Source organism: Mizuhopecten yessoensis, unplaced genomic scaffold, assembly GCF_002113885.1.
Source record: "Mizuhopecten yessoensis strain PY_sf001 unplaced genomic scaffold, ASM211388v2 scaffold11091, whole genome shotgun sequence".
In the NCBI taxonomy this organism is placed as follows: Eukaryota; Metazoa; Mollusca; class Bivalvia; order Pectinida; family Pectinidae; genus Mizuhopecten; species Mizuhopecten yessoensis.
Window position 1 is genome coordinate 958,018 of NW_018408875.1, and position 16,858 is coordinate 974,875.

At 35.6% G+C, this 16,858-nt stretch overlaps 1 protein-coding gene across 2 annotated transcripts; it reads right to left on the reverse strand.

The window, feature by feature from the left end:
- Positions 1–1,003: 1,003 nt before the first annotated feature.
- LOC110465549 (fructose-1,6-bisphosphatase 1-like) lies at positions 1,004–16,244 on the reverse strand. 2 transcript variants are annotated; one of them, XM_021521458.1, is made up of 8 exons: positions 15,926–16,244; positions 11,856–12,018; positions 9,322–9,414; positions 8,585–8,596; positions 4,791–4,934; positions 3,944–4,081; positions 3,119–3,235; positions 1,004–1,832 (listed from the first exon to the last, which is right to left on the reverse strand). In XM_021521458.1, the coding sequence occupies exons 1-8, from the start codon at positions 16,096–16,098 to the stop codon at positions 1,644–1,646; spliced, it is 1,029 nt and encodes a 342-aa protein (XP_021377133.1). In that variant the 5' UTR covers positions 16,099–16,244; the 3' UTR covers positions 1,004–1,643. The 2 variants fall into 2 exon arrangements, with proteins under 2 accessions (XP_021377133.1, XP_021377134.1); XM_021521459.1 differs by lacking the exon at positions 8,585–8,596 and having other exon boundaries at positions 15,926–16,243.
- Between the last annotated feature and the right edge of the window lie 614 nt (positions 16,245–16,858).

The window sequence follows — 16,858 nt, forward strand, 5'->3', positions numbered from 1 at the left end:
TTTCAAAATGGTGGCCGTGGCGGCCATATTGGATTTATGATTGACCTGAAAAATAACAACACTTTGTCAGGACCATGAGTCGATCATTCCTACAAACTTTAAGTTCAATCGGTCCAGCAGAACTTGACTTTAAGTTTGAAATAGGTTTTCAAAATGGCGGCCGTGGTGGCCATATTGGATTTCTGATCGACCCAAAAAATAACAACACTTTGTCAGGACCATGAGGCGATCATTCCTACCAACTTTCAGTTCAATCGGTCCAGCAGAACTTGACTTTAAGTTTGAAATAGGTTTTCAAAATGGTGGCCGTGGCGGCCATATTGGATTTCTGATCGACCCGAAAAATAACAACACTTTGTCAGGACCATGAGGCGATCATTCCTACCAACTTTCAGTTCAATCGGCCCAGCAGAACTTGACTTTAAGTTTGAAATGTAAAATGTTAACGGACGACGGACGACGACGGACGAAAACGGATAGCAATAGGTCACTTGAGCTAAAGCTCAGGTGACCTAAAAAATCACATTTCTTTTTAAGATTCGTCACAAAAGATTCTTCCTTTCCTATCGTAACTTGTGATGGTCACTCTAAAAATCATGCTTCAATGTTAAGCAATATATGTATTCACAAATGAACTTTTTTGCAACTTTACACAAAAATATCTTCACATGTACAATGTATATATATGAGAAATATTTCAACATTTTAACTCAATCAGGCAAAAAAGCAATATTACAAAATCATGGCACAAGTTTTGCGTCTTTCATTTTGAACACATGTCTTAATACACATACTTTGTGTGCATTTCATTTTTATAAAATTCCATTTCTTAACTTACATGCAGAGACATTAATAACCTGTTTCACTCAATAAGTACATCATCTTCCATTGTATAGAAATTGTTGTTCCTACCTGGTAAGATACTTGATATTGAAATCTATGCCCAGGTAAATGCTGCAGAAGATTGCAAATTTGATTGCTAATTTGATGCCAATGTTTCATGTTAAGTACCAATAAATTGGTTTTTGTCTATCTATGTAAAGTATGTGTTAGTCAGGTGGTGTTAGCCTAACAGATGAACATATTGCAAGGGATACATTCATCAACCCTTTCATCACCATACGGACTAATGCATGTACATCTGTAGTCAGGAATGTACCCATACACTAAAGCTTAACTATTAAACCCGGGATATCTACAAAAAAAAACTTTCATTATTATTCGTACTGCCCTAAAGCTACACCCTAACATCATACATTTACCCAAACTAAATGAGTACCCTTTTTAAATTATAAAAACCCAAACTATTATATTTCCTAGCTACTATTACTCAATCAACAATTATAATATAACTCTAAGTCAACCTAATTAGTACTGTACCATTTTCAGGGTTGACAAATTGATATTTTCACATTATAATTACCCTCTCTATCCCGAGATACATATTTCTTGTCCCCTAATCTTAGCTAGATCCACGTACTTCCACTGTACAGCAACCAGCCTACACTGTCTGAAATACATTTCCCTTTCACCACTGTAGACCATAATGGACTCATCCAGATCAATGCATGGTAGAGGTGAGTGAGGGGTGAAAGGGTCAAAGTGGTGTGCATGTGGATCAGTTTAAATTTGTCACTGTTAGTCTAAGCAAGTTGAATATTATAGAGGTCTGCCACTTCCTGGACGTCCTCCTTAGACCCCATGAAGACTGGACACCTTTCGTGAATGGAGGTCGGTTGTATGTCCAGGATCCTCTTTTTATCTGTAATGGCCAAACCTCCGGCTTGCTCTATGATGAAAGCCATCGGGTTACTCTCGTACAACAGTCGCAGCTGAACAACAGAGAAACAGACAAAGAGTTATTGATAATTTCGAAAGTAAATTTGTCAATATAGTGGAAGCTACGATAAAACAGCAATTGAATTTCTTAACATTTTATAGCCCAAATAGTGGAAAGCATTACTAACATTTTATAGCCCAAATAGTGGGAAGCATTACTAACATTTTATAGCCCAAACAATGGGAAGCACTACTAACATTTTATAGCCCAAACAGTGGGAAGCATTACTAACAGAGGGAAGCACTACTAACATTTTATAGCCCAAACAGTTGGAAGCATTACTAACATTTTATAGCCCAAACAGTGGGAAGCATTACTAACATTTTATAGCCCAAACAGTGGGAAGCACTACTAACATTTTAGAGCCCAAACAGAGGGAAGCATTACTAACATTTTATAGCCCAAACAGTGGGAAGCATTACTAACATTCTATAGCCCAAACAGAGGGAAGCATTACTAACATTTTATAGCCCAAACAGAGGGAATCATTACAAACATTTTATAGCCCATACAGTGGGAAGCATTACTAGCATTCTATAGCCCAATATGAGGGAAGCATTACTAACATTTTATAGCCCAAACAGAGGGAAGCATTACTAACATTTTATAGCCCAAACAGTGGGAAGCATTACTAACATTTTATAGCCCAAACAGTGGGAAGCATTACGAACAGTTTATAGCCCAAACAGTGGGAAGCACTACTAACAGTTTATAGCCCAAACAGTGGGAAGCATTACTAACATTTTATAGCCCAAACAGTGGAAAGCACTACTTTTATTTTGCCATGGTGACATGCTTACTATCCAAATACATTAAAGTTGATAGGCTCTAGAACTAAACTGCCTTCCTTGTTACCGTTCCAGCCAATAATGGCCATGACACTTCATGCACCAACAAGAGCGAAAGTTGAAGTTTTTGACAAATTTGTCATATTCATGGTAGTGCCGATAACCCTCAGACCGTCAACCATGTGACATCATAGGAATGTATACATTGTGGTGTTATTTATAAATATATTAATGAGCAGCATAATGAGATAGAGCAATAACTCCCATACATAAGAGCTTGAACATTCAGAAAGAATCCTTCAGTTGCCACTACTCAAAGCAAGCATAACATTAACACATGCCAAAATGTTTAATTATCACCAAAACGGAAAGAGTTCCAGGTCAAATGGATAAGAATTCTTAGACATTATCAAAATGTTATGTCATTTATTGCCCAACATGTTCTGTTAATCTAGGCTTTACAGAATTTAAGATTTTTATTGACTCTCACCTTTCCCTGTGGAGCCTCGGAGGTTGCTGGGTACATAAATATTCCCCCATACACCAGTGTTCTGTGAACGTCTGCTACCATGGATCCGATGTACCGAGCTCCATAAGGCTTACCATTCTACGGGATACAACATGAAATTATTGACCAAAACACAAACATAAACATTCTCATGTAATCAAACACAAATTAAAAAGAATAAATTCTTGCTTCAAAATTTGGAATTCATCCTTCATCTTAATTGAATTAAGAAATGTTTAATCAAAATCAAGTTGTCTGTAAAGTCACCAGTTCCATCTGCAACAAAATTCTACAAGATGTGCATCATATAATGGGTTTGTAAGCGATTGGGTCTCTTATCATAAAAAAAAGGTTTAGAATATGCATTTCAATCTTTCAAAACTTCTGAAAAAAAAATCACAATTGAAATATTATATTTCAGCTGTTCTCCAGAAAGATCATTGGTTTAAAGGTTCCTGTCCCACTGCAAGCCAAACCCTAAAGAACTTCTCTGTAGATCTTTCATATTATACAACTGTAGTGGGTTCGAGCCAGGGATCTGCTACTAATCAGGTAGCTCATGAGCTGGATAGAGAGAATGTACAAGTCTCCAAATTCAAGACTGGCTTCATTACAATCTTACTTTCAGAACACTTGCTTTCTTTTGTTTGTTCAGTTCATCATAAATCTTTTTTCATAAAGTATAAAAGGTTTTTGTCACACCAGCGAAAAACCGTTTCCGATTCAAAGCTACAGACTTTGCCACTGGTACAGGGATCCCTAGGCTATACACAAATCTGTCCTGTTAGAAGTACAACGTGTTATCACCTCTGGGAACTTCTTCCTCTGGACATACTTGGTTGTAGGCTCGTCCCAGAACTTGGCATACCCTTCGTTGATGGAGAAGATCTTGCCTCTTGGTTTGATTCTGATGTTACGGTTGGTAAGGATGAACTCTCCAATAGCCTGTAGTAATAAAGTAACAACCAATCAAACACTGTTGGCGTCACCTCTACAGCAATACACAGAAGACTTTACAATATTTTATACAAGATTGATGAAATAGTCCTGAGAAATATTTACTTTTTGGAGACAAGCTACAGCAAAAAAAATGAAATAAATGTAACCAGTCTCATGAGAAATGGACACAATTCAGGACTTATTTCTTTATTCAGGACTTATTTCTTTATTCAGGACTTATTTCTTTATCACATATTAATAAACAAACCATTTTTCAAATATTCCGAAACATTTTATTCAGTCAATTTGTTATCATCACGTGTCAATAATTGAATTACCTATGCTGACAATTATATATAAGTAACTGAATTTGGAAATATAACTTGTACACTATACAAGGCCTGCACATATGATAATACAATGCCAGAGAAAAATATTGTAATAACCGATATATCATAATAAACGATCAATCATAGTGTGAATCCTGTACAGGATGTCAGAATACACAGTGAAACCTGTCTAGAGTGACAAACTGTTGGACACAACATATTCATCACATAAGACATGATAGGTGGTAATACATGGTTCTTATCTGATATTTTCATAACAAGTTTTGATGTGACAGATAAAAATATAATGCTGGATTGATTATACAAGGTTCCAGCGTTTTATAATTGTGTAATAATGTAAAATCCTTAAGCAATAGTGTACTTACAGGATCTAACATGAATCCATTGACACTGTTATTTCCTGTAGACAGAACGATCATGGTGGCGCTACCATACAGTGCGTAGCCTGCAGCAACCAGTTGGTTTCCAGGTTTTAGAGCATCAGCCTCGGTAACAGGTGAGTCGTCCTCCTATAATGCCAAATATCAAGATCTTAGTATTTTAACACTTGCACCAAAACGTACCTCTGAGATTTTGGCATAGAAAGTAACGTACGAAACAGGTTTTTGTTTTGTTTTGACTTCACTGAGAACCAATGTTGGACCAATCAAAATACATAGTACAAGTACTGAAGGATGCATTACTTAAGGAATGATTTTTATTTTTTCAACATTTATGAGGTCATAACAACAATGGGTTTATGGACATATTGAATGAATCGCGTTAGCGATTCATGTAAAATATGTCCAAAAACCCATTGTTGTTATGACCTCATAAATGTTGAAAAAATAAATATCATTCCTTATATTTACATTGACGAATCCTTTCAGTGGATCGATATAACAACGAATAAAACAAATAAACAGGGTTTGTTCCTGCTTATACACGGGTGCAACGCAGTGGCGAGAACAGTGTTTTTTCGCGGGGAAATGTGACACTATCGTGAGAGATCTTAGCAACCGTCAACAACAATAACACAACAAAATGTAGTTCCATATTCAATGTTTATTTGTAGCACAGGACACGTGAATACGTGGATATTTCACAAAGCACAGTTCAATAATATTTTAAGATGTAAGAATTAAGCATCTAGGTCGGTCGTTCCGAGTGAGTAGTTTTTGTAGTGTATTACTACGCAGTGTGATCAGGTTACTATCAGTTCCCACGTGCTGAGATTCTATGAACACCTGTGTTATGCATTTATGAATGTAATTTTTGTCAATGGGTCTAAGCATACAGAATGTTATTATTTAAGGAATGATTTTTATTTTTTCAACATTTATGAGGTCATAACAACAATGGGTTTATGGACATATTGAATGAATCGCGTTAGCGATTCATGTAAAATATGTCCAAAAACCCATTGTTGTTATGACCTCATAAATGTTGAAAAAATAAATATCATTCCTTATATTTACATTGACGAATCCTTTCAGTGGATCGATATAACAACGAATAAAACAAATAAACAGGGTTTGTTCCTGCTTATACACGGGTGCAACGCAGTGGCGAGAACAGTGTTTTTTCGCGGGGAAATGTGACACTATCGTGAGAGATCTTAGCAACCGTCAACAACAATAACACAACAAAATGTAGTTCCATATTCAATGTTTATTTGTAGCACAGGACACGTGAATACGTGGATATTTCACAAAGCACAGTTCAATAATATTTTAAGATGTAAGAATTAAGCATCTAGGTCGGTCGTTCCGAGTGAGTAGTTTTTGTAGTGTATTACTACGCAGTGTGATCAGGTTACTATCAGTTCCCACGTGCTGAGATTCTATGAACACCTGTGTTATGCATTTATGAATGTAATTTTTGTCAATGGGTCTAAGCATACAGAATGTAAATATTTAGTAATGAATGTGAATTGTTACACCATAACCTCAGCCTAGATTTTTCTTTGCAGGAATAACTCGGTCTAATACATGAGGACCTCTTAAAAAACATTCCCCTCTATTTGTGCTACATCATTTTTTTTGGACCTTCTTAAACGCCCAAGCCAAGCCAAATACCAACATCCTAGTACAATACAAATACAGAATGTTGTATCAATGAAATTCAACACTTATGCAAAAATAAAGCTTAGCCTGCAAATTTTGGTAGAAATAATATCAAGCCAAAATACTTTTTGAAGATTTTTTTTCTGTTTCTATTCACCTATAGTAATGTTAAACCGTCAGGGAACCTCCACGCCATATATCAACATTCTAGTACAAATACTGAAAGGTTTCCCAAATTAAGTCCACTTGTGCTTTTCCATCTGGGCCAATTCAACAAGCGTGATAACCAAGGTAAAATAGAGGTTCCCAAAACTCATAATGCTCAGTTATCATGTATGTTTAACTCAAGTTGGTTAATTTTCAAATTGTATAAAGACAATAGGTTTACAAGTGTCTTCAACAGTATGAAATTTAACTTACAAGAGTTAGATAAACATCATATTTAAACTTCACAAGAATGGGGACCTTTTTATCTCATTTGGAATCCAGAAAAAATATTTCTCTTGGGAATATATTATTCCTTTTTTCTGATCAGGGAAACAATTGCAAAGAAGTATGACGTCACAATGAAGTATGACATCACAATGAAGTATGACGTCACAATGAAGTATGACGTCACAAAGAAGTATGACGTCACAATGAAAGATAATGTTACAGAGCATTGTTATTTGACGTCATAATTGGATGATTGACCAATGAAATAACGTCAAGGGTGTTACCCACTATAGTGGGTTACCAAAACTGTTTTCCAACTCCCAGCAGGTTTAGCCTGCCAATGAGGCGGGAGTGAGGAAACCTGCATACACAGTGGTTAAGCTGATACAAGATAAATAAGTTAAATATTCAATATTTCTACAATCACTAACCATTTATTCTTCACACAAATGAATTACAAGTGTGTATATAGGCCTAATGAGCGATTATACAACTGTTATACAGATACAAGGAATATTTTATATATTTATAGCTAAGGACTTGTCAATAAGGCGAAAGAACATGCACAAAATGGTTGCTAGCATGCCAAAAGAAATGCCAAATTGGAATTAATCAAGACTGCTTCATCTTTGAACAGAGAATATACAAGGAAATATACCAGTTTCAGGGTTCTAATTTTATTTACCTAAATATGAAACACTTGAATATAGACTTTTTCCAGTAAAAAGTTATATATGAAGTGCAATGTGATAGATCTCACCATGGGGCAAAAGAATTACTTAAAATAATAAATTTATAAACAGAAACAAACACCACAGCAGCAAAACAATACATATATATATAAGGTTTCATGCTCTAATGAAGCTGTTGGAACCTTAACTTAAAGGTCCATTTAATTTACTATTTTTTTTTTGATGTATGAGAACACAGAATTCCCAAAACAAATGGTGTGTCATCAGGCTGTACTTAAAACAGTAAGTATTGTACAAAATCATTTTTTTCAGAGAAGGGTAACAGAATATCACATTTATATCACTTTTTTGTTTTTAACAAGTTAATATCCTCTGACATTTTTTTGTTACATTTCTTGTTAAGTGTGAAACGTTCTTCAGTTTCTTCTATATTTTCTGTCTGAAATACACTTTTTTGTTTATAAAGTGAGAGACACAAAAAAAAAGATAAAGAATGCTTAACCAAAGCACAACTTAATACAAGTTATGTAATCACTTAAAATAAATATGATATTTAATTGGTGGTTATAAAGTCATGGTAACTAAGACGTCATGCTACCGGAACTATAACCTATGATGTCATCTGCATTATGGACTACGAAGCAGCATCAATAAAACTGACAGCTCAGGAATTGTTGGTATACATGCTTATTACAGTGAAACCTGGCTTATCTGACACAGTGTTGAACATGACATAATAGTCAATTGAAGCAGGATGTCAGAATGTACAGGATTTGTTTGGTGGTATTTGTAAGAATGTCAGAATGTACAGGTTTTGTTTGGAGGTATTTGTAAAAAATGGGATTTAGTGTTTGTTGTACATAATGATTTTGTTGGAGCTTGAAAGAATGTCAGAATACTCAGGGGTCATATTAGATAGGTTTCACTGTACTGAACGAGTGTAAGAAAATACATTCAGGATGGTTGTGTTCTTCTCAGAGCACTTACATCAGTTCTAATCTGAAAATATGAACACAATGTATATACCTTTACACATGTGTACTTATGTTTAAGCCAGATGCAGGTTTTCACTTGTTTTCTCAATATTTCAGTTAAAAAGCTTACTGACAGTATTAGCTAGGTCATATGACATAATGCACTTACATGTACACATAATATGCCTACACAAGGAATTTAAAAGATAGATTACTTTAAGTAATCATTACTTGACAAAAATTAACGTTAACCTACTCAAGCATGTGAAAGTTCTAACTTTCAGTTTCACATAACAAGTGATACACCTGGTTTATATTACAGTTCATTTGTGGACCAATTCTACAGTAAACAAGTAAATATAAACTATGTTTCAAAATCTGAACAGTCATCCATGACCCGGATTTTAAGTTGTTGCACGCAATTTCCTTAATGATAGGCAGATTGCATTTTGAATTATCTTAAGTAAAGTTTTGGATCATTAAACAAATTGCATTTTGAATTATCTTTAGTAAAGTTTTGGATCATTAAACAAACAATTTTTACCATCCAGAAAAATATCTAAATGTGATTTCTGGAGAAAAAGATGAAAATGCCTTGATGGCTTTCTAAATGTCATGACAACTATCTTTGACATTGTTTGACTTACCAGGTAGTAGTCGATGATTTAACACATTCGTTTATAAAAAAGTCCATTCTGTTGTATTAAGCTTGGAATGGATGCACATATATATCATAATATTATACCATACCTTTCTGTAAATGGAGAAAATGGATCCAATGGATACTAAACAGTCAATGTTGGATGATCCATCCAAGGGGTCGAAGGCCACGATGTACTTTCCCTGGAAAATAAAAGATGACTTGAGCAAGGTGACCCAGACCAGATGTGTGACCACAGTCGATGACAAATGTCAACACAATAAAAATACAATCACTTATGAGAAAGTAGATTTACAATATTCTCGGTGGAAACGTCACCTTGGATTACCTCACTGTTAATTAGCTGTAAAACTGTATGCTAATAAGATATTCCCCTCTATCCCCTTTCTCCAACGCTTGATGTGACTCTGTGACCTTGATCTTTGCCCTTTCAAAGCAAAAGTGCAAGAACGTATCTCTTATAGTACCAAGTACAACAAAATATTGTTGCAAGGAGTAAAATAAACAACACCAGAAGGGAATTAAAAAGGGAACACGATCTGTGTCAGTAGTCACGATGACTCATTCTGTGTAATGGTAACATTATAGCTATACAAAAAATGTCCATCTGATATATATTAAATTTCATGGTTGGCTTTGCCTCAGAGAAGATACAGGTGGAAATTACACAGGTATGTTAAGTGTTGTGATAATGTTCATTGATATGAAGTGATTGACCTTTGACGTTTGTCCCATACATTTCATTAGGTAGCTAATCTTAAGCTAGGTAACTATGTTTAATAATAAAGTCACAAAATATAACACACTGATGTATAAAGATCTACTATGGAACATGTGATGAGTTCAAAGCCTCATTACCAATTCAAATAGATTCCTAATGTACCCAATATCAAAGTAAATCACTGATATTTTTAAAGGATTAAGATGTATGAAGGTGTACATGTTTTGCATGCACCATCATATAAACAAGAGGCCCAATGGGCCTGCAACGCTCACCTGGTATTAATTTCACACTTGTTATCTTAAAAGTGGACTAAAATACAGCAACAGGCAGAATATCAGTGTTTGATTCAGAAGAAACTATTAAAAGATTTAAACATATGACGCCTGTGACCTTGAATAGCGAACAAGGACATTAGGTTGAAGGTGGATCAAGAACATTCATTTGAGCAAACTTGGTAGCCCTTCATCCCAGCATGCTACCGGCCCAATATCAGTACCCTGGGCCTTTCGATTTGAAGATTTTAAGACATTTGACCCCAGTGACCTTTAAAATTGATGAAGGTCATTTGTTTGAACAAACTTGGTAGCTCTTCATCCCAGCATGCTACAGGCCCAATATCAGTACCCTGGGCCTTTTGATTTGAAGATTTTAAGACATCTGACCCATGTGACCTTGACAGTGGGTCAAGGTAATTCATTTGAACAAACTTGGTAGCTCTTCATCCCAGCATGCTACAGGCCCAATATCAGTCCCCTGGGCCTTTTGGTTATTGAGAAGAAGTTGTTTCAAGATTTTAAGACATTTGACCCCAGTGACCTTGAAAATTGATGAAGGTCATTTGTTTGAACAAACTTGGTAGCCCTTCATCCAAGCATGCTTCTGGCCAAATATCATCACCCTAGGCCTTTTGGTTACGGAGAAGAAGTTGTTTAAAGTAAAAAGTTGACGACAGACAGACGCCGGACGCCGCACCATGCCATAAGCTCACTTGGCCCTTCGGGCCAGGTGAGCTAAAAGTTAACCCGGCTGAGTTCATCAGCTTGTTTTTAAAGTTTTTCTGCATGCAACAGGTAAATCTGCTATCTAATGCTTTCTTTTAAACAGTTAAACATTTCATCATGAACTACATATATACACAAACAATAAGTTATAAAATCCTGGATTTATTCCAATGGCTCATGACGAGGGCACTTTAAGCTTTGCTCCTGTAAACATACCGTAAGCTTTTATTGATCGAGACTGAGCAGACGACAGTTGTTTATATGCAGTCATGGCTAGATGATTTGACGTTAATGCTTTTAATTCAGTGATTTAGCAATATTTAACGATAGATTCCTGGAACAGGATTTTGCATCCTCTACACCAGACTCAAAACATAATAATTGCTGTCAATAAAAAAAACTATTTTGATTGTAGCGACACGACAGTTCATTAATGTTGGAGAAGCAGAAGGGAATATGTTCTACATTCCCTTTTTGTTATTAAATTCAATACATGTATATGAAACTATCATTATAACAATTCCAAAATTGCTTTTAATTTTTTTGTTATGAAGACTTGTACATTTACAGTACTGCTTAGATAACAATTCATTTGTTTCATGGCTGTTTTGGGAACAGTCAATCTGTTGCTTTTCATTGCCATGGAAGACCTTAAAAATTGCAGCTGCCCTCGACATAGTCGCCTCGGCAACACTTTTCCAGGATTTCCTTGTACAAATAGTTTTGATGCTCCCGAAATCACCATCAAACAACTGTACACTGCATCCTGTGGACATTAATTACACAAGTGTACAGCCTACCATTGTTTCCACCCAAATTTCCTGTTTTATTATTACTAAACACTTATATATAATTAATTTCCTCCTTCTGTTTTTATCAATCAATTTTAAATTTGTACCTGCTTTTCTGTTTCCACGATGATGGCCTTGTCGTTCTCTTCCGATACCAGTAGACAGGTGAGATAAGAGGATTTGAGAAGGTTGATAAACAAATCATTGGACAGGACATCCAGCTTTTTAACCTCGTCTCCCGTAACATTGGTTGATCCTGAGATTCCATATCTGTTCAATACAACAATAAATAGCTATATTTAGTAATAATTTGGAATTCAAATCTCAACAACAACATATTGCAGATGAATTTAATTGCAAAGGCCAAAGGTTGATTTTTATTAACAGGTATTAAATGTAGTTAGGGGAACAGTGTCATGACTCCAAAGAGCTTGCGTATATCAGGACATTTTTGTCTAGTCAAACTTTCACCCATGAAGTCAAATTTCGCCCTTCACATTCAATCACCATGTAGATGATGTTGTTCACTTATATTCGATGTAATGATACATTTGCCCTTATTACGGAGGGAAAAAAGGTGAAAAATTGAACTGCAGCAAAAATGTTGAGGTATACAATAGTAATCCAATGACACATCATGTCCCTCTGGATAATGACCTAGTTTCATTGTTCAGCATGCGCAATGCATGTCCCTCAGAAGAAGTGGCACAAGGTCAAGACTCCTTGCAAGTCTGGTATAGTGTCTTAGGGTCACATGGCTCTATGCAAGTCTGAGATACTGATCCAGGGTACATACTCCTGGTGACTTTTGGATATGAAATCATGGTCAAAGCTACTTGTGTAGTTATCAATTGAAAACAGTGACTATCTTCCCCTGGTTTCTCATATTTTGGGTAGTGCTTTAGGTCAAAGTCCATCATAAGACTGGTTTCTCACAAGTCTAAGAAATGACCCTGTAACATGTTAAAATGTCTATGATGATTGATATCTGCTGTAACACAGGATATGTGTGTCCTGAGTAAACAAAAACTCTTGGAATCTTGAGGAAACTCACAGGAAAACAGAGTTCCTGGCATGTTGGGGGGACCAAATTAAGGCCTACAGCCCCGCTTGGTACTAGTTGAGGTTAACCAGTAATGCCACAGAAAGAATTTAAGGTACATTATAGGAAGCTTTGGTAAGAGTGGTAAGATATACTGACAGTTTGATAAGTGTGGTACTTAATTCCCCATGCTTTAACTGTTGAATATCCAGGGGTCTAATGTAGGACACTACAATTCATTTTGATAAGACACAGCAGGTAACAAAAACCTATGATATGTCTTTGTCTAGATCTGGTGGGTAGTGGTTGCCTTTATTGATACTAATTGACTATCCAATTTAATGAAATGTACATTTGTATAAAGTTATTTTACAACTCATATACATGTACTTATGAAACTGTTTTCAAAACAGCCTTATTTAAGAAAAGTTTAATCCCTAGCTCAATTTGTCTTCCAACATATTTAAATATGGGGTCAAAATTCACATGTGCCAAGTCAGCGTTCTTGGGAAAGTAGGTCAAAAACTGGGTCAGGTTGTTTTTGATAACATTTTCATTGACTTATCTCAAACATTAATGTATGAACATTTGTTGTAACTGAGAAGTAAACCTAAAACAGTTTTAACATGAATGTTATCTTTACTGAATGGAACAAAACAAATCTGTAGATATTGGCTAAAACTATTATTATTAACAATACCTATTAATGACATGAAATTGATCTTCATAATTCTGCCAATAAATTACATAATTGCAGAATTTACAGATAAAAAAAGTGCAAATAAGTTATTAATTCTTTGAAATTTATGACTTTTTAAAGGGGGGAGCTCGAGGGGGGGGGGATTTCTTTATAGTTTTCAAAGCACTTCAAACTATTTGTGGATGGCCTCAGTTCTAAATACTATTTCATACTATGAGCTATACATACTAAGATCAGTATGTCTTCACTGAAAGGTAAATATATAACCACTTCAGTCGGCATCCTGTTACAGGCTCATCCCTACACTTTATAGCATATGACCTCTTCAATGCATGACTGACTAACAGGATCCAGATGTTGTGTAAATTTGTAATTATAGTATAAAATACACCTATTTAGATATATCAATATCATGCTAGATATAAATTTTCTGAGGGATTTTTCCTGTCCTATAATGCGAGTGTGTATGAAGAATTTGTAAATTGATATACATACCTCATTAAGGTGAAACATAGGTTATCATATACCAACCTAAGAGTTTTATAATGTAAACCAATTCAATAACTGACTATCAACCTTTTGATTAATTTACATGGTTGTGTATTGGGATTCTTCTAGATCTGTACATGGGTGAATAAATGGCTAGATCTATTTTTCATCCTTTTTCTTTGAATGTAGTTTGTATTGACCAATGAACATACTTTTAATGTCAGTTAAAAAATTGTTCACCTTTCAATAATAATGTTGGTTTTCATTTGTAATTTTTGTCACTTTTGTAAATATACCTCTAAATCAATCAATTATGAGAAATTAAAAACTTGGTTTATTATACAAAATTTAAAAAAAAAGCTTATGAAACTTATCCTACCTTTTAATAGTATATATGTTAACTTGTGTACTAGAAACTTATTTTTGTGAACAAAAGCATATGTCTCCTCTTATTAGCCAAAAGTGAAACTTCGGTATAAAAAATTAACAAAGGGCCATATCGCTTTATATATTGGGGCATAAGATTCGAATTTAGAATGCAGCACTCGTACTTTCCAAGATACATATCTATAGCAAGTTTGGTCAAACATAGGTGAAATAACATGCCTGGGACATACTTCGATATAAAAAAGGGCCATAACTCTGTATATAGTGGGGGGCACAAAACCTAATTTCAGTGAGAGAGATTCCACTTTCCCAAGATACATTAAATATGGTAAGTTTGGTCAAAGTAGGTGAAATAACATGGAAGTTATGCTCCGGACAAACTTCGGTACCAAACATAATCAAAGGGCCTTATAACTCTGTATATGGTGGGACACAAGACCTAATTCCAGTGCACTGCACACCTTCTGTGGGTAATGCAGGTATGCTTCAAGTTTGATCAAGATAACTTTAACGGTTTAAAATTTATGGCCCGGACAAGTTGCGATTAGAAGAACCAGTACTACATAATGCAATATGTCTCCCTTCATTCGAAGGGGAGACATAATAATGGGGAAAAAAACAGAATATTTTAAATATCCAGCATGGTTGGGCACTACTAGGGGACTCCCATATCTTTACATGTCTTATTGGTGTATCAAACCTCTGCAATCTTGGTGAACGGTGGGTGTATATAATATATGCAGGGAATTACAATTTTTTTCAACAAAGGTGCATAACTCCATAAAAAGGGGAGGTAGAGTGGTCGGGTGGCACAGTGGATAGGGCACTTGTCTTTCACCAAGTTACACCCCCTGCTTGCTATAACATCAGGGTCAACAGAGTGATTAATATAAGTTGAAATAGCTTGTTTCATAATTGCAAACCAAGAATCATTCACATTGGTGCATTCAATAAAGGGGCATAACTCCAAATATAGGGGAGGTATTTCCAGTTTAAAGTCTGTATTACTAAGTGTCATTGAAATCGATGCTTCACTTTAGGAGTATCGCAACCAAAGTTGTGTCTACAGACAGACTACCCATTTCCGGTGTAACCCTAGATCCCAGCCTTTATAACCTGCTTATTATACTTTTGTATTAACCAACCTCATAATACAGGTAAGAGCTCAATGCAATTTAATTAGTTGACGTAACCCCTACAGCTGTACTGTTCAACATGATGCAATACTATATATATAGGTTCTAGTTAAACGTACATATTCTTAGGGACACAGTATATAAGAATGGGGGGGGGGGGGGGGGGTCATCCTTGTCATTATATGGAAATGATACATCCTGCGACCTTCTCTCTTATGTATGTATCATTTTACTTATCTAATTGGTTGTCAGACTTTGCTGTCATTATCAAGATAACCTTACCCATGGGATCATCATTTCCTACCCAGACAGAGAATAACTCCTTTTTGATAGTGTCATATATCCCAGTAAATTGTTATATCTAATTGTCAGCATTATTGGTTTGATGAAGTCACTTTGGCAAAAATATTTGGGTACACTTACAGTTTATGTATACCAGCTTTCCTCACGGCCGAGGACACAGCTTTCACGGCCGTCTGAATAAAGTTGATCAGCTGTGTGAAGTCGCCTGTGGCATCTGGGTGCTTTTTCTGCTCGGCTAGCACATACCGCGTCAGAGTAATCGGTTCTGTATCAATAGGAGCGTCCCCACTCATGTTTGTGCGATATATGCTAAAAGTTCCCGTTAAACGTTAAAACCGCTGATATACACCGACTTGTTGTCACAAATTATCATGCACAGCGTCAGTGCCAAGTGCCTTTCTTATCTGTCAAGCCCAGCCTTGAACTACATTTTGTACCGACCATTTTGATTGGACGAGAGGGACACACCTCCACGTGGCATTGACGCGTTAACCTTTGTATCCTGTTTGTAAACAAATGTTGTTTATGGCCAGGTCACTTTGTCAGCAATGTCATAACAGCATATTGTCAAAATTTAAAACACAATTTAAAAATTGCTAACTAAATAATTCATGTATGCCCCCAAAAAGAAATATCACTACAGATCTCGACCATAACACAACTTGATCAGAGAAATCTCCTGTGTGTGGCTGTATTAATGTATTTTCTTTGAAAAAAAATGTACGTGATCAGAGACATATAAAGCCAGAGATTGGTAACTCTGACGTAATATATATTTGTTCGAAAAAAACCGAATAATTCAAGCATGTGAAAGTTCTAAATTCCTGTACTTTACTTTTTTCAGAATCAAATTTATATTGAATACAGGGGCGGGTCCAGGTGAGGGCGTAATGGGCGTACGCCCCCCTCCCCCCCCCCCCCCCTTTTAAAAAAAAAAAAAAACTATCGTAATCTGCTAATATTGTATTGAATATGGCAATTTATCATATTCATTAATTAAACACATAAACACCCTGACACAATAACTATAAAATATATATGCTCCAAGTCAGG